The sequence below is a fragment of the Chrysemys picta genome, chromosome 21 (assembly GCF_011386835.1).
Source record: "Chrysemys picta bellii isolate R12L10 chromosome 21, ASM1138683v2, whole genome shotgun sequence".
Lineage (NCBI taxonomy): Eukaryota > Metazoa > Chordata > Testudines > Emydidae > Chrysemys > Chrysemys picta.
In genome coordinates this window covers 6,201,257-6,219,454 of record NC_088811.1, presented here as the reverse complement: position 1 = coordinate 6,219,454, position 18,198 = coordinate 6,201,257, and the positions used below count along the sequence as shown (strand labels likewise).

Below are 18,198 nucleotides of genomic sequence, written 5' to 3'. Positions count from 1 at the left end.
TTATGAAATATGCTGATAGTAGTGCTGCACTTTCATAGAAGAATCTTTTCAGGAATGAATCATTATGGCAAGAGAGTACTTGAGACAGAGGAATAAGAAAGTGAAAAGTGTATACATTTCTAAGTATTCTCACTAATATTTATATTCATTTTGCTCTTACACTGGATTCTCTCATCCAAAGTATTTAAAGTTTAAAAAAAAATTGACTTACAACACATCTCTTGATTGTACATTTCAATGGAATGGAAAAGGAACCATTCTGAGCCAAAAATGTGACTTTTCCTTCAAGAACTTCATTTATCTAAACAAAATAATTTAAAAAAATTAATGATGCAGCTAAACAGATTAAGCATTAAATCTTTAGCCATCTGAAAAAGTTAATCAACTTATACATTACAGTAAAGAAGAAATAAATACATTGTTAAGGTTAGATACGGTAACATAATTTTAGTGTGCCTAGGTTTCTATGTAACTGCAACTTTTTTTGCTAATTACCTAACTTATTTCAGGAAGGTAACATCTAACATGTTCCAGTTTGCAGCAGTTTTCAGCCTGACAATACATGCTACAGATATACTTAATGCTTGAAGTTATAATAAAATATTGTACTAGAAAATGCCAGTGTGTGGTGTGCAAGATATTTAAATTAGAATATTATTTTTAAGGTTGTAATTACCTTTGTTTCCTTTCTAACAATTAACAAAATTGGACTAATGATACTATTCTCAAATTAGGTGGATGGATAACACTATTATTCACATCATCCTATAACTAACATATTTGTATTATAATTGCTGCATAAAGTGCACTTACCATTGGTTTAAATGTTACCACCACTTCACATGACATTCCAGCAGACATCTGGCCAGGTGGATCAAAGCTGTGCAGATCATAAATGTATGGCACTGAGTTAGATTTATATTTCAAAATCCGGCTCCCAAAATTCACAGGAAAATTACATATTTTTACTTGGGTGAATTTATTACATACAAGCAGAAAGAGTGGGGCCAGTGAAAGGCTGTGCAAATATTGAGAAATAATAAACAATCACACTTTGTACTTGTATAGAGCTTTTCATTGGAAAATCTCAAAGCGCTTTAAAAAGGCGAGCGTTATTGTGCCCATTTTACACATGGGGAAACTGAGGGGTGAAGTGACTTGCCCAAGATCACACAAAGTGCCAGTAGCAGTGTCAAGAATAGAACCTAAGTCTTTTGACTTCAGTCCCCTGATTTAGCTACTAGGACACAGCTTCTCCCAATATCTACATGTGTCTGTTGAGCATCATGACCTGTAATACCTCTGCTAATCAAGTTCCAGAGCAAGGAAAAAAGATAAATTAAAAAGAACCATGCAGTTGCAAGCTAACTACCAATATTACAGTATGTGCTGTCTGTTGCAAATTGTACAAACAGCAACATTTATATCTTATCCTCTGAGTAGAAGCTGCCAGTTGTTTCAAATTGTGCCATATTTTACGGTCTTTGTGATGTGAACAAAAAGTCCACCAGGGACTTCAGTGAGACCATTAAACTTCTTTTCAACTGTGACTGAAACAGGATTTGTGAGACAAGAAATCTAGGTGCTGCATTCTAAGTACTGCTAGTGAGTCACAGCTGAGGGTCTGTTCTGGCTGCATGGCAGAGAAGATGGAAACTAAGCAAATGAAATAACTGCAAATTATTAGCCAGGGGAATTCCCAGGCAAGCTGGACTATCTTGGAGCTGTTAGAAACGCACCTAAAATGATAAGAAAAATGAATCTTATTAAAGGAGCATTTTAAAAAAACCCTCCTCCAATCGCATTTGGAAAAAGGGAACACCATTCAAGGTTCTGGGGTTGAAACATGCTTACAGTCTGGAGAAAGTTTGCTGGACTAATCTTCACTCTTAGCAAGTACTCTCAACCACAAAGGTAGCCTAAATTCAGCCAGCGCAGCCTGGAAATGGCAAAGATGATGAGCTTTCATTGGAGAGTAATCAACATCAAGGTCCGAACATCTCCAATGTTTACTAGCAACAGAGTCCTGTGGTACCTTATAGACTAACAGACGGTATTGGAGCATAAGCTTTCGTGGATCAATACCCACTTCGTCAGATGCATGTACTACTTCACCATATTATGTACATTCATTCACACTGTATCTCCTTGCACCCCTAAACACGTCTGCATTATTGCAGTTCCTGTGTGTATGTGATGGGGGAGAGTAGTGTGGATGGCTATGGAGTCCCTTATGGAAAATTCCTACAGGATAGAAATTGAGATCCTTTCAAACTGGGGGTCTGAATGGTCCTATAGAACTTAATAGAGAATTCTATCCCTGCTATAGAATTCTACAGAATGTCTCTCTTTAAGACTCTGTTACATTCTAGAGGCTTTAGAGTAATATCTAAGGAACTATGTTGGTTACATCCATATTGAGTTCTACAGCCCTTTCCCATACAGGTGGCTACATGGGGGCAGCGGCGGCTCCAGGCACCAGTGCACCAAGTGTGTGCCTGGGGCGGCAAGCCGCAGGGGGGTGGCCTGCCGTTCGCTTTGAGGGCAGCAGTCAGGCAGCCTTTGGCGGCATGACTGCTGTGCTTGGGGCAGCAAAAAAGCTAGAGCCGCCCCTGCATGGGGGTTTGTCTGCTCCTATTTAAGTCAATGAAAAAACTCCCATTAATTTGGTTGGTGCAGGATCAAGTCTAGGATGACTCCAGAGCTACCCTTTGTGAGCTGAGCTCCTGGGCAGCCTACTCTGTGGGAATGTGTAGAGGGGTGAGGACTCTCAGTGGTGGGTCAGGGGTCTGTGAATCCTTGGATCCACTGGCCCTCAGATCTGCACATGAGGGAGCAACAACTGTCTGAGGCAGTTTGACCTGGCAATAGCTAGAAGTAGCAATGAGCCCTGTCAACACTGGTTCTCCGCTTGCGAAGTAACTCCCTGCTCTCCATGTGTCAGTATATAATGCCTGCATCTGTAACTTTCACTATGCATCTGAAGAAGTGAGGTTTTTACCCACGAAAGCTTATGCCCAAATAAATCTGTTAGTCTTAAGGTGCCACCAGACTTCTTGTTGTTTTTGTAGATACAGACTAACACAGCTACCCCGGATACTTGACACTCTCTATCACTGGTATTACTTTTAAAACACAAAGTATATAACTACCTGCCTTATGAAAAAATTCTAACAGTGCAAGAAAATCCACATGTGTGACTCTCTTAAGGGAAGGTAGGTAAGTCAGATATTAAGACAGCTTTGATTTGTAATTTCCGAATGCTTGGCAAAAATTGGTTGGAGTAATAAATTGTCAATGTATGGCTTTCTACTTGAGATGAGGTAAAGCATTACACAGCCTTATATGTACAAATCTGATATGTGCTGTACAAGCAATTAGCATACTATCTTATACAGTCTTATTGGAAAAAAGATATATAGATAAAATTTCTAGCTAGCTACTTGGTAAATGTAAGAGGAAAGAGTATAATTTAGTTTTTGAAACCTAAATTAATTCAGACATATTTTTCAATGCAGTTTAACAAAAACTGCATTAATGTACTTTGCTCACAGTACCTGAAGCTTAATTTATAATTGGAAGGTACTTTGACAAACCTATTATACCAAGGTAAGATTTAGGATTTTTAGCAAGTTGTAATTTATATTTCAATCACATATCAGGGATGTCGAATTAAATATGCAATTCAATGAACATGCTAAATGAAGACAAAATTAACCAATCCTCACGAGCATCCAAAGATGTGTAAGAAAATGGCTTTCCTAATCCATAAAAGTGTATTCATTTAATTTTAATTAAGAAGTCTTAATAGTTAAAATCATTGGTTCAAATTTTAGATCAATGTACAGTAGACTCCAAAACTGGCATAAAGTTAGACGCCTATTCAGAAAAGCACTTAAGCATGTTTAAAATTAAGCATGTGCTTTCTTGAACTGGGGTCAGATTTGCATCTCTTTCTCTGTGAGTCTGTGACTAAATTGTTCAGCATCCAACCTCTTCCCCTTTAACAATGAATGTGACCATATTCAAGATACTGTAACAGCTTAAACTAGTCAATAAAGTCAAATGTCCTATTTCTAATTCAAAATGTGTTAAATTAAAACTGCAAAGGGCCATGAAAGGCTGCACTGAGAAGGATATTTGAAAGGAAGAGGTAAAATTTAACAAGAGCTTCTACAGCTCATTGAATTCAGAACTTGTAGCTCTCAAGGAGGTTGTGCTCAGTCAGTAATTGTATCTTGTTCATATTCCAATACACTGTTGTAGGGACTGAAAGGGTGGGGGTTGGTGTAGACTTTAAGGTCAGAAGGGACCATCATGATCGTCTAGTCCAGGGGTCGGCAACCTTTCAGAAGTGGTGCGTCATGTCTTAATTTATTCATTCTAATTTAAGGTTTTGCGTGCCAGTAATACATTTTAACATTTTTAGAAGATCTTTATAAGTCTATAATATATAACTAAACTGTTGTTGTATGTAAAGCAAATAAGGTTTTTATAATATTTAAGAAACTTCATTTACAATTAAATTAAAGTGCAGAGCCCCCCAGACCGGTGGCCAGGACCCGGGCAGTGTGAGTGCCACTGAAAATCAGCTCGTATGGTGCCTTTGGCACACGTGCCATAGGTTGCCTACCCCTGGTCTAGTCTGACCACCTGCACAACGCAGGCCACAGAATTTCACCCACCCACTCCTGTAATAATCCCCTAATCTTTGTCTGAGTTATTGAAGTCCTCAAATCATGGTTTAAAGACTTCAAAGTGCAGAGAATCCTCCAGCAAGTGACCCGTGCCCCAAACTGCAGAGGCAGGCAAAAAAACCCCAAGGCCTCTGCCAATCTGCCCTGGAGGAAAATTCCTTCCCGACCCCAAATATGGCAATCAGCTAAACCCTGAGCATGTGGGCAAGACTCACCAGTCAGACACCCAGGAAAGAATTCTCTGTAGTAACTCCGATCCCACCCCATCTAACATCCCATCACAGGCCACTGGGCATATTTACCGCTAATAATCAAAGATCAATTAATTGCCAAAATTAGGCTATCCCATCATACCATCCCCTCCATAAACTTATCAAGCTTGGTCTTGAAGCCAGATAGGTCTTTTGCCCCCACTGCTCCCCTTGGAAGGCTGTTCCAGAACTTCACTCCTCTGATGGTTAGAAACCTTCGTCTAATTTCAAGTCTAAACTTCCTGATGGCCAGTTTATATCCATTTGTTCTTGTGTCCACATTGGTACTGAGCTTAAATAATTCCTCTCCCTCCCTGGTATTTATCCCTCTGATATATTTATAGAGAGCAATCATATGTCCCCTCAGCCTTCTTTTGGTTAGGCTAAACAAGCCAAGCTCTTTGAGTCTCCTTTCATAAGACAGGTTTTCCATTCCTCGGATCATCCTAGTAGTCCATCTCTGTACCTGTTCGAGTTTGAATTCATCCTTCTTAAACATGGGAGACCAGAGCTACACACAGTATTCCAGATGACGTCTCACCAGTGCCTTGTATAATGGTACTAAAACCTCCTTATCTCTACTGGAAATACCTTGCCTGATGCATCCCAAGATCACATTAGCTGTTTTCACCGCCATATCACATTGGCGGCTCATAGTCATCCTGTGATCAACCAATACTCCGAGTTCCTTCTCCTCTTCCTGTTACTTCCAACTGATGAGTCCCCAGTTTATAACAAATATTCTTGTTATTAATCCCTAAATACATGACCTTGCACTTTTCACTATTAAATTTCATCTTATTACTCCAGTTTACAAGGTCATCTTGTTAAGCACCATGACTTATCTTATTGAGGTGGCTAGAAATTCAAAGCACATCCTATCACTACAAAGTGGCAGAGGGCAGTGAGCTGTAAAATAGAATCTCTCAAGTATGAAATCAGTTATTGTAGTAACATGACTTGTTCATTTCAGTGTGCAATATATTGTGTCACTTCACGGGGGTACAACAGAAACATCAATGTCAGAAACTATTTCCTCAGGTTAGCCTGAAGAATTGGCAACTTTTAATTTCAATTACATGCAGAGTAAGCAAGTTTGGTTCAAGCTGTTTCATCTGTTAATAAATAGCATTTACACACACAATGCTGGCTTTTTTCACTTTTAAGCCTGATCATAATTGGTCTTTTGTTTGGTTTAACAGAGTTCCAAATAAACATATTTCCTTGATATTTTTTTAAAATTAAAGTTACAGTGAATTCTTGGGGGAATAATTGATATTTTTGTGGGTTCAGAACATCTCAATCTAAGGGCAGGTCTTCACTACGGGGGGGGGGGTCGATTTAAGATACGCAAATTCAGCTACGCGAATAGCGTAGCTGAATTCGACGTATCTGAGCCAACTTACCCCGCTGTGAGGACGGCGGCAAAATCGACCTCCGCGGCTCCCCGTCGATGGCGCTTACTCCCACCTCCACTGGTGGAGTAAGAGCGTCGATTCGGGGATCGACTGTCGCGTCCCGATGAGACGCGATAATTCGATCCCCGAGAGATCGATTTCTACCCACCGATTCAGGTGGGTAGTGTACACCTAGCCTAAGATTAGCCCATGAAGAATGCTTAAAAAGAAACAGACCAGGGATGCTCTCATTTGCTGATTGATAATTTATCAATATAGTCATTTATTGGAATCTGTCCCAACGGGACAAAATATTTTGCTACATAATCTATTGTCAATATTATGTTAAAGAATTGATGTAGACATCCCTAGAAATTTCCATTTAAATGATCTTTGTCATAAAGATTTCTATTCCTTTATTTAATCAGCTCTTTTCATCTTAGCCTTCATATGAACTACCAATAATCAGGAAGTTAACCTGACCCATACCACAGCGGAGGGCAGCTGATAGGCAAAACAATTTCTAGGTTAATGTAAAATCCCTTTTAGTGGCCCAGACAGAAACTCAGGTCCCTTTTCTCTAATTATCAGGGTGGTTCTTTGCCTTTTTCAAAGTGCCTGATACATTAAGGCTAGGTCTACACTAGGGGAGGGGGATCGACCTAAGATACGCTATTCGCGTAGCTGAAGTTGCCTATCTTAGGTCGATCCCCCTCCCCTAGTGTAGACCTAGTGTAGGTAAATCGACCTAAAATAAGCCTACTTCAGCTGCGAATAGCGTAGCTGAAGTAGGCTTATCTTAGGTTGATTTACCTAGCCGTGAGGACAGTGGCGAGTCGACTGCTGCTGCTCCCGTCGACTCCACTTCCGCCTCTCGCCACGGTGGAGTTCCGGAGTCGATGGCAGAGCAATCGAGCATCGATTTTATCGCGTCTACACTAGACGCGATAAATCGATCCCCGATAGATCGATCACTACCCGTCACGTACCCTAAGTAAAAAACAACAGAAGTATTCATTCAGGGCTTGAACCAAAGCCCACTGAAGTGAATAGGAGTCTTTCCATTGACTTCAGTGAGCTTTGGATCAGCCCCTTGTTCACTATCACTTAGATACTACAGAGATGGGCATGTTAGATTTACTAATATTCTCTTAATCCTCATTTTGCAAGGCCAAGTAATTTTTCCCTTCACACTGGCATGGAATATTAATGATTTTAGATAAAAGAAAAAGTCAGATAATTCTCATGCCCCATCCCTCCTCACTCTTTTGTCTGTTTATTTAGATTGCAAGATATTTGGAGCAGGAATCCGTTATCCTAAATCTGCTAGATTCTCAAATGCTCACCACCCACAACTGGAACCAGATTTTCAGAACAAAAATCAACTCCCCTTTAGGCACTTAAGTAAATAGATTCTCAAAAGTGCTCAGTTTGCTGGACGCCAGGCTCCTTTGAAAATCTGACCAGTTATTTAGGTGCCTAATTGGGATCTTAAAATCTGGTCTCAGTTGTGGCTGCTGAGCCCTTTTGAAAATTCTGGTGCATGTCTATACACTCCAGTGCTTTTCTGTGCAGTTAATTTATAACAAATTGTCTTGTCACCAATGTGTGAGTGGAAAGTGGGCATCTAACTTCCTTAGGTGTCTTTAAAAAGAAATGAGTTAAGGCTGGGATTTTCAAACAGCTAGAATATGGAAGGAACTATGTGAAATTAAATTTAATCTTGTCTAAAGACCTTCATGTAATTATCAGAAACAAAGGGTAGGAATAAATGGTCAGTTTTCAGAAGGGAGAGATGTAAATAGTGGTGTCCCCCAGGGGCCTGTACTAGGCCCAGTCCTATTTAACCTATTCATAAATGATTTGGAAAAAGAGGTAAATAGTGAGGTGGCAAAATTTGCAGATGATACAAAACTACTCAAGATAGTTAAATCCCAGGCAGACTCTGAAGAGCTACAAAAGGATCTCACAAAACTGGGTGACTGGGCAACAAAATGGCAGATGAAATTCAATGTTGATAAATGCAAAATAATGCACATTGGAAAACTATACATATAAAATGAGGGGGTCTAAATTAGCTGTTTCCACTCAAGAAAGATCTTGGAGTCATTGTGGATAGTTCTCTGAAAACATCCACTCAGTGTGCAGCGGCAATCAAAATAGCGAACAAAATGTTGGGAATTATTAAGAAAGGGATAAGACAGAAAATATCATATTGCCTCTATATAAATCCATGGTACGCCTACATCTTGAATACTGCGTGCAGATGTGGTTGCCCCATCTCAAAAAAGATATATTGGAATTGGAAAAGTTTCAGAAAAGGGCAACAAAAATGATTAGGGGGTATGAAACGGCTGCCATATAAGGAGAGATTAATAAAACTGGGACTTTTCAGCTTGAAAAAGAGATGACTAAGGAGGGATATGATAGAGCTCTATAAAATCATGACTGGTGTGGAGAAAGTAAATAAGGAAAAGACGGTTACTCACCGTTGTAACTGTTGTTCTTCGAGATGTGTTGCTCATATCCATTCCATTAGGTGTGTGCGCGCCGCGTGCACGATCGTCGGAAGATTTTTACCCTAGCAACACCGGCGGGTCGGCTGTGGAGCCCCCTAGAGTGGCGCCTTCATGGCGCTGAATATATACCCCAGCCGACCCGGCGCCCCCTCAGTTCCTTCTTGCCGGCTACTCCGACAGTGGGGACGGGGGGCGGGTTTGGAATGGATATGAGCAACACATCTCGAAGAACAACAGTTACAACGGTGAGTAACCGTCTTTTCTTCTTCGAGTGCTTGCTCATATCCATTCCATTAGGTGACTCCCAAGCCCAACTTAGGTGGTGGGGTCGGAGTGAGACATTGCTGTGTGCAAAACCGCTGATCCGAAGGCAGCATCGTCCCTGGACTGCTGCACTAGTGCATAGTGAGCTGTAAACGTGTGGACTGAGGACCAAACCGCAGCTCTACAAATGTCCTGGATCGGAACTTGCGCCAAGAAAGCCGTCGAGGAAGCTTGGGCCCTCGTGGAGTGAGCGGTGAGGTGCGGTACTGAGACACCTGCCAGGTCATAGCAAGTCCGGATGCAAGACGTAATCCAGGAGGATAGGCGTTGTGAGGAGACCGGTGAGCCTTTCATTCGGTCGGCCACTGCGACGAAGAGTTGCGTCGTCTTTCTAAAGTGCTTTGTGCGGTCAATATAGAAGGCCAGGGCCCTTCGCACGTCCAGGGAATGGAGACGTTGGTCCTGGCGAGTGGCATGTGGTTTGGGATAAAAGACCGGGAGAAAGATGTCCTGGTTGATATGAAATGGAGAAACCACCTTAGGGAGAAAGGCAGGATGTGGACGAAGCTGCACTTTATCCTTATGGAAAACTGTATAAGGGGGCTCGGATGTAAGCGCCCTGAGTTCAGAAACGCGCCTTGCTGAGGTGATGGCTACGAGGAAGGCTGTCTTCCAGGATAGGTACAAAAGAGAACAGGTGGCCAGTGGCTCGAATGGAGGACCTGTGAGCTTGGAGAGAACCAGGTTGAGGTCCCACGTCTGAACGGGCTGACGTTGTTGTGGGTACGTCCGGTCTAAGCCCTTGAGGAATCTAACGACCATCGGGTTAGAGAATACCGAGGACGCGAGTTCCCCTGGGTGAAAGGCCGATATAGCGGCCAGGTGAACTCTAATTGAAGATATCGCCAACCCCTGCTGTTTTAGGGAGAGGAGATACTCCAAAATGAGAGGAATGGGTGCCCGCAACGGGGACGTGGCTCGTTGTTCGCACCAACAGGAGAACCGCTTCCACTTGGCCAGGTACGTGGTGCGTGTTGAGGGCTTCCTACTGCTCAGCAGAATCTGTTGGACAGAGTGCGAGCATTGCTGCTCTGCCTGGGTGAACCATGGAGCAGCCACGCCGTGAGGTGGAGTGATTGCAGGTCGGGGTGACGCAGCCGGCCGTGGTCCTGCGTGATGAGATCCGGATACAACGGAAGCGGGATCGGTGTCTGAACCGAGAGTTCTAACAGTGTGGTGTACCAGTGTTGTCTCGGCCACGCTGGAGCGACCAGAATTACCTGTGCCTGGTCTCTGCGCAATTTGAGCAGTACCTTGTGGACCAGAGGAAACGGAGGGAAGGCGTAAAACAGGTGGTCTTTCCAGGGAAGGAGAAACGCATCCGAGAGGGAGCCCGGAGCTCGACCTTGTAGGGAGCAGAACACGTGGCACTTCCTGTTGTCTCGGGATGCAAACAGGTCTATCTGGGGAAACCCCCACCTCTGGAAGATGGAATGTATGATGTCCGGACGGATAGACCACTCGTGCGTCTGGAAGGACCTGCTGAGTCGATCCGCTAGAGTGTTCTGGACTCCAGGGAGGAACGATGCCGTGAGGTGGATTGAGTGGGCGATGCAGAAGTCCCACAGGCGAATGGCCTCTTGGCATAGAATTGACGAACGTGCTCCTCCTTGCTTGTTGATGTAAAACATGGCCGTGGTGTTGTCGATGAGAACTAACACACATCGGCCACGTAGGAGGTTGAGAAATGCCTGGCACGCCAGTCGTACCGCCATCAGTTCCCGAACATTGATGTGCAGGGCTAGCTGGGATGCAGTCCACAGGCCCTGGGTATGGTGTTCGTTGAGATGGGCGCCCCAACCCAGAGATGAAGCGTCTGTGACCAGGTGCAGAGAGGGTTGAGGGGCGTGAAATGGTATCCCCTCGCAGACCACATTGTGATCTAGCCACCAGGTGAGGGAGGTCAGGACCGAGATCGGGACCGTGACCACCATGTTCAGAGTGTCCTGATGTGGGCGGTATATTGACGACACCCAGGTCTGGAGTGGGCGAAGCCGAAGTCTGGCATGCCTGGTTACGTACGTGCAGGAAGCCATGTGACCCAGCAGGGTAAGGCACGACCTCACCGTGGTAGTTGGGAAGGCCTGGAGCCCTTGAATGAGGCTCGTGATGGTGCCAAAGCGGTTGTCTGGCAGGATGGCTTGTGCACGTCTGGAGTCTAGAACTGCGCCGATGAATTCTATTCTCTGGGTAGGTTCCAGAGTGGATTTGTCCTTGTTGAGCAGGATGCCCAACTCGTTGAATGTGTGCACTATTATGTGGACGTGAGCTTGAACTTGCTCTTTGGTGCGACCGCGTACCAGCCAGTCGTCTAGGTACGGGAACACCTGTATCCCTTGTCGACGAAGGTACGCTGCCACGACAGCCATACATTTCGTGAACACTCTTGGGGCCAAGGATAGGCCGAAGGGAAGGACTGCAAATTGGTAGTGCACCGCGTTTACCACGAATCGCAGGAAGCGTCTGTGAGGTGGGTAAATTGAGATGTGAAAGTATGCGTCTTTCATGTCGAGGGCGGCGAACCAGTCTCCAGGATCGAGGGAAGGGATAATGGCCCCCAAAGAGACCATGCGGAACTTCAACTTTACTACGAATTTGTTGAGTCCGCGCAAGTCCAAGATGGGCCGCAGACCTCCTTTGGACTTGGGGATCAGGAAGTAACGGGAATAAAATCCCCTGCCCCTTAACTCTATCGGAACCTCCTCTATGGCCCCCATGGCCAGGAGCGTAGAAACCTCCTGAATAAGAAGTTGCTCGTGAGAAGGGTCCCTGAAGAGGGACGGGGAAGGGGGGTGGGAGGGGGGAATAGAAGAAAACTGGATAGCGTATCCCCTCTCCACCGTGCGGAGGACCCAACGGTCCGAAGTTATAAGGGACCAAGCACGGTGGAAGTGGGAGAGGCGATCCCGAAAGGAGGGGGCTGGATCCTGGGGGATGACTGGGGCGCCGTCCTCGACCGCACCTTCAAAAGTTCTGCCTGGGGCCTGAAGGTGGTCTAGGTGGCCCCTGGTTCTGGCCGGGTTGAGGGCCGGTCCACCTTCTTCTACCACCTCGCCCTCGCCTCCGGGCCGAGTCCTGTCTCTGACGAGGCGGGGGGGGGGTAGAAGCGCTGAGGCTGCGGCCTAAATGGCCTGCGCTGAGGGCCCACAACATGCATCCCCAGGGAGCGCATGATTGTTCTCGAGTCCTTGAGGCTCTGCAGGCGAGAGTCCGTCTTATCTGAGAACAATCCATGACCCTCAAAGGGCAGATCTTGTAGGGTTTGCTGCAGCTCCGGAGGCAAACCCGAAACCTGAAGCCAGGAGATCCTGCGCATAGCGATACCCGAAGCCAGGGTCCTCGCAGCTGAGTCTGCAATGTCCAAGGAGGCCTGCAAGGAGGTCCGAGCCACCTTCTTGCCCTCCTCTACCATGGCTCCAAACTCTTCCCTGGACTCTTGGGGAATCAACTCCTTAACCTTCCCCATAGAGTTCCAGGAGTTGAAATTGTAGCGGCTCAGTAGCGCCTGTTGGTTCGCCGCTCTAAGTTGTAGCCCTCCGGCTGAGTAAACCTTACGGCCAAACAGATCGAGCCGCTTAGCCTCTTTTGATTTAGGCGCTGCAGCCTGCTGGCCGTGGCGCTCTCGTGCATTCACTGATTCCACCACCAGTGAACACGGTTGGGGGTGGGTATACAAGTACCCATAGTCCTTAGACGGGACAAAGTATTTCCTTTCCACCCCTCTCGCTGTGGGTGGAATAGAGGCAGGAGTTTGCCATATCGTATCCGCATTCGTTTGGATCGTGCGGATCAGGGGTAACGCCACCCTCGATGGGGCATCCGCTCCAAGGATATTCACGATCGGGTCGTGCACCTCCACTATCTCCTCCGCCTGCAGGTCCATATTACGGGCCATCCTACGCAGGAGATCCTGGTGAGCCCAAAGATCTATCGGAGGGGGACCCGTACATGAAGTGCCCGCCACTGCCTCATCCGGAGAGGAGGAGGAGGATGCCTCCGGTGGTACTGGATCCAAGGGGGGGTCCTGATCCCCCTGCTCTTGGGCCGGAGCATCACCTGCACTTGGGTCCATGGTGTCGTGTGGCGTGGACACGGAAGCCTCCATGCCTCCTGGCGGAGGCCGAGAGATGGTGGATTCTGGGGCCCTTCTGACCGAGTGACCCGAGCGAGAGGTCGATGGTATTGGAGCCCCTTGCTCCTGGTGGTACGCCCACGGGGTCCAAAACGACCAGTGAGATGGTCCATGAGAGTGGTCCTCTGCCATCTCCTGCCAATGGCCCAAGTTTCGTTCCTCGGCTTGCCCTTGAGGGGGGTATGCCGATCTCGACAGGTCCTCCGAGGAGCGAGACACCGATCTTGACGGCCATGGCGGTGCCGAGAGAGATGAAACGATCCCCGTGGGCTGCGGTGCCGCACGGTGCCGGTCCGGAGATGATCTATCTCTGCGTGGTGCCGGCGATCGGTGCCGGGACCGCGACCAGTGCCGATGACCTCGTCGGTGCCGGGAGTCGGATCTGGACCTCGACGAGGACCTGGAGTATGCCCGGTGCCGGGAGCGGCCCCTCGACGTCGAGCGTCGACCGTAGCGGTGCCGAGAACTACGTCTCGACGTTGATCGGTGCCGACGATCATATCGGTGCCGAGACGTAGAGCGGTGCCGCGAAGAAGATCTTGGCCGCGAGTACGACCGGTGCCGAGACGATATTCGGTGCCGGGACTGCGAGCGGCGTGGGGACCTGCTTCGGGACCTGGATCGGTGCCGAGGTTCCAGCCCTTGTGATGGAGGGCGCATCAAGGCAGGTTTCCCCCTCGACTGGACCGGGCGAGTCAACGGTGCAGTCGGTGCCGGTGGTTGAGGCGGTGCCGGCTCCGTGAGAGCTATTAAGTCTCTCGCCGCCGCGAAGGTCTCTGGAGTCGACGGGAGACACTGTATCACCGCCGGCCTCGGTGGAGACGCTATTTGCACCGGACTCAACGGCCTCGGCGCCGGAGTCGACGGTGCTGGAGGCACCTGTTTTCGTTGCTCCACCGGCGGACGCGGCTCTACCCCCGGCACTGGGGGAGCCGGCGTCTTCGGCACGGATGTCCCCGACTTATGGGCTTTTTTATGCCCCGGGGATAATGACCGGCGCCGAGGCACTTGCTGTGCTTGCGGTGCCGACGAGGTCCGGTGCCGGGGAGGCTTGTCTGACGCCACTCGCGTGGTTGTCATAGCCGGTGCCGCCGGGGCACTGCGCACCGAGGTGCTAGGCGCCGGGGCCTGGCCCGTAGAAGGAGTGTCCGGGCTAAGTGCCGCCTCCATCAGGAGTTGCCTGAGCCGAAAGTCCCGCTCCTTCTTAGTCCTTGGTTTGAAGGCCTTACAGATCTTGCACTTATCTGTTTGGTGGGACTCTCCCAGGCACTTCAGACAGGAGTCGTGCGGGTCGCTCGTGGGCATAGGCTTAGCGCAGGAGGCGCACTGCTTGAAGCCGGGAGCGTTGGGCATGAGCCCGGCCCCGCGGCCGGGGGAGAAAGGGGGAGATGACCCCCTTAATCCCCTGGACTACTTAGAACAACTTTAAAACTACTTAACTAATTTACTACAAACACTAGAACTATAACTATAACTATAACTGTGATACAACAAAATAAGCTAGGGAGAGTGGAGGACAGCTATGCCGCGCTCCACAGTTCCAACGACCGTCAGGGGCGGTAAGAAGGAACTGAGGGGGCGCCGGGTCGGCTGGGGTATATATTCAGCGCCATGAAGGCGCCACTCTAGGGGGCTCCACAGCCGACCCGCCGGTGTTGCTAGGGTAAAAATCTTCCGACGATCGTGCACGCGGCGCGCACACACCTAATGGAATGGATATGAGCAAGCACTCGAAGAAGAAGTGTTATTTATTCCTTCTCATAACATAAGAACTAGGGATCACCAAACGAAATTAATAGGCCGCGGGTTTAAAACAAACAAAAGGAAGTATTTTTTCACATAATGCACAGTCAACCTGTGGAACTCCTTGCCAGAGGATGTTGTGAAGGCCAAGACTATAACAGGGTTCAAAAAAGAACACGATAAATTCATGGAGGATAGGTCCATCAATGGCTATTAGCCAGGATGGGCAGGGATGGTGTCCCTCTATAAACTTATCAAGCTCAGTCTTAAAGCCAGTTAGTTTTCTTGCCCCAACTGCTCCCCTTGGAAGGCTGTTCCAGAACTTCATTCCTCTGATGGTTAGAAACCTTCGCCTAATTTCGAGCCTAAACTTGTTTGATGGCCAGTTTATATCCATTTGTTCTTATATCCACCTTGGTGCTAAACTTAAATAACCCATCTTTCTCCCTGGTATTTATCCCTCTGATGTATTTATAGAGAGCAATCATATCTCCCTTCAGCCTTCTTTTGTTTAGGCTAAACAAGCCAAGCTCTTTGAGCCTCATTTCATAAAGTAGAATGCATGAGGTCTCTGCAGGATCGGAATAAATGACCAAAGGTACCACCGTGAGTGGGGTCCTGGTATTTTGAACATCTTGGGTACAGTGATTTTATTCAACACATTTCTGTGAAAAGGGTCAACAACTGACAGGTCATCTTGCCAAAGAGCACAGGCCAAGATTTTAAAAAAAAGATGCCTGAAGTGAGGCTCCTAATTCTGTGTCCAGGCACCTAAATGAATGTTTCTCAGAACTGTTGCAAACCAGGCCTCGTTTAAATGCTTACATTTGGATTTAGATGCCTAATTTTAGCCACCAATTTTTTTTCCCAAGTCTCAGCAGTGATGTTATGTCTGCTGCAATTTACGTTTTGGAGCGGATGGTAGTAAACAAAATCCCATTAGCACATTTTAAGCACAAGGGTAGAGGTAAGAGATCTAATGACATTGATGCTATGCGTTCATACTGTACATGACATAAATGAGAGATGGGAAGAGGAAGAAGGAATAGCAAAGGGAGATGAGATTTGTTTTGGAAGGTAATTTTTTACAGCTCTATTTAACAGAACTGACTCTACTGAGAATAAAATATAAATGCAATAAATACAAGAGCTTCCTGATCGTAACTTTATCAGATTGTTCTGATTTTAAGGGTGCAATAAATCATCCTCTCAGATTTTGAGCCTCTTTACTTACTGAATATTGATGAAATCCTTGAGATGCTCACTGACTCCCACCAGCTTGCAGAAGTTAACACTGTAGGATGCATTTATCAAAATTATCTTCTTTTTGTAGGTTTTACCAACATCAAAATCCTAGAAATAGCACACAGATTAAATCACATCTCCATGGAGCTGGTAGCATTTTCACATGTGATAATGATTTTTTTTTTTTTCAACGTGTACTGCAGTAGCATCCGAAGGTCCCTATGAGGATCATGGCCCTTTATGCTAAGTGCTGTACAAAAACATTTAGGAAGCTTTTCTGCACCAAACAATCCAATTTAAGACAAGAGACACATCTGGGAAACAAACAGCAAGGAGGAGGTGGGAACTAGCAATAGGATCATGTGCTAGCGTTAGCCAGCTGTGTGCATAACTTGATGTTTCCAAGCCATTTTATTTGTTGCCTGGAGTGAATGCATATAAGAATATTATTACATTAATGTTTGATTCAGGGTCTAGTACTCTGAGCACAGGACTGAGAACCAGAAACTCCAAGGCCATTTTGAAATCAGTCATTAAACTATAGTCTACACTATGGATCCAGCTAGTTTTTAAAAACTGGTTAGGATTTAGAGGAAATTTTCCCAGTGCATACCCTTTCCCAGTACACACCAGGTCTAAGGGTCCCAGTTCTAAAGGTGGGATCATGTAGCTACAGTTCCCACTGACTTCAAATGGAATTGTGAAAATTATAAATGCTATGCAAGTGTTAGGTATTATTTACTGCCTTTTAGAATTGTATTTTATAGGCGCATTGTCATCAATGAATTATATATTATTAACAAGGAAAGCTAAATAATTACCCAACAGTAGATTAACACTATTTGCAAATTGTTTACAAATATGAATACCATCTATTATACAACATCATAGGTGCAGATAGCATAGTAGTAATTCACTGATTCATCTGGGACTCCTAAGAAGGGGGCTCCCAGTCAGTCAGTGTGCCTGCAGTCACAGTAAAGGAAATAGGAATTATTCTGCAAGTAAAAAGAGAGGTAACAATGGAATAGGGGAAACTACAAAAGAGTTAACAGCTGATCTGCTGGTCTTTTTAAACATGGGGATAATTTTAAATCTCACATGTAATCTAATGGTCAGATTTTTTAAAGTGCTCAGCTCCCACAATTAGAATAAGATTTTTAAAAAAGCTCAGCTGCATTTAGGCATGTGAAGTGACTGGATTTTCAAATGGGCTGCATACCCACCAGTGGAAGCTACTGGGTGAAAATTGGGCCATGTGAACCTTTCTTAAGTAATAGGAACTTCACTCCAACCATATTTTTGGAACGAGTTTATAATTTATTACTAAAATTGTGTATGAAACTCCAGCCACAACAGGAAAAGGTAAGATTTCTTTTTCTGGCCCTCATCTGTTTATGAGGCTGTCATCCTTTGTTTACTTCCATTTGAAAAGAAATATGAAATGATCACTGGAGTGTTTGCCAAAGGACAGGGCACATAAAGGCAGAGTTTTCAGTCTCGTTGATAATGCACTTTAAGATTTAAAAAGACTTCTCACATCTTGCCTGAACCTTGACTTCAGTTTGATACTTTCAGAGAGTTGTGTGTCTGCTTCGATACAGCCACTTTACTTTTCTAGCATGTTCACTGTTTTCCTTGGGCATGTTTTTAAATGGGAAAATGGTACTGTCCAATACGGTAAAACGCTTTCTGAAATTTCAGAAATTTACTGCTGAAAAGCCACCAGTTCAAAGCTTCATAAGCCGATATCAAAATCTTTAAGTAAAACATATTTAGTTCTCAAAAAACTGAGAAAGGAAGCATTGCAATGAACTGGCAAAATAAAATAGCTATAATACCAGGGGACAATAGGGGGCTTGGAACATGCTCTACCTGCCCTCAAGCATA

General features: G+C 45.7%; 1 protein-coding gene and 1 long non-coding RNA gene across 10 annotated transcripts in view; one reads left to right on the top strand and one right to left on the bottom strand.

Annotated features, from left to right (window-relative positions):
* CFAP74 (cilia and flagella associated protein 74) overlaps positions 1–18,198 on the bottom strand; it is a 119,024-nt gene that overhangs the window by 51,418 nt on the left and 49,408 nt on the right. For all 9 annotated transcript variants that reach the window (XR_010594260.1, XM_065575235.1, XM_065575233.1 and 6 more), the window contains 3 exons: positions 16,298–16,416; positions 814–880; positions 212–301 (listed from right to left, as the gene is read on the bottom strand). Coding sequence is in view for 8 of the 9 variants with exons in the window: in XM_065575235.1 (XP_065431307.1) it covers positions 212–301; positions 814–880; positions 16,298–16,416 (276 nt within the window). In the remaining variant the exon portion in view is untranslated. The remainder of the gene's footprint in view (positions 1–211; positions 302–813; positions 881–16,297; positions 16,417–18,198) is intronic.
* The window catches only part of LOC135976977 (uncharacterized), a 131,160-nt gene that overhangs the window by 95,120 nt on the left and 17,842 nt on the right, over positions 1–18,198 (top strand). The window lies entirely within an intron of this gene.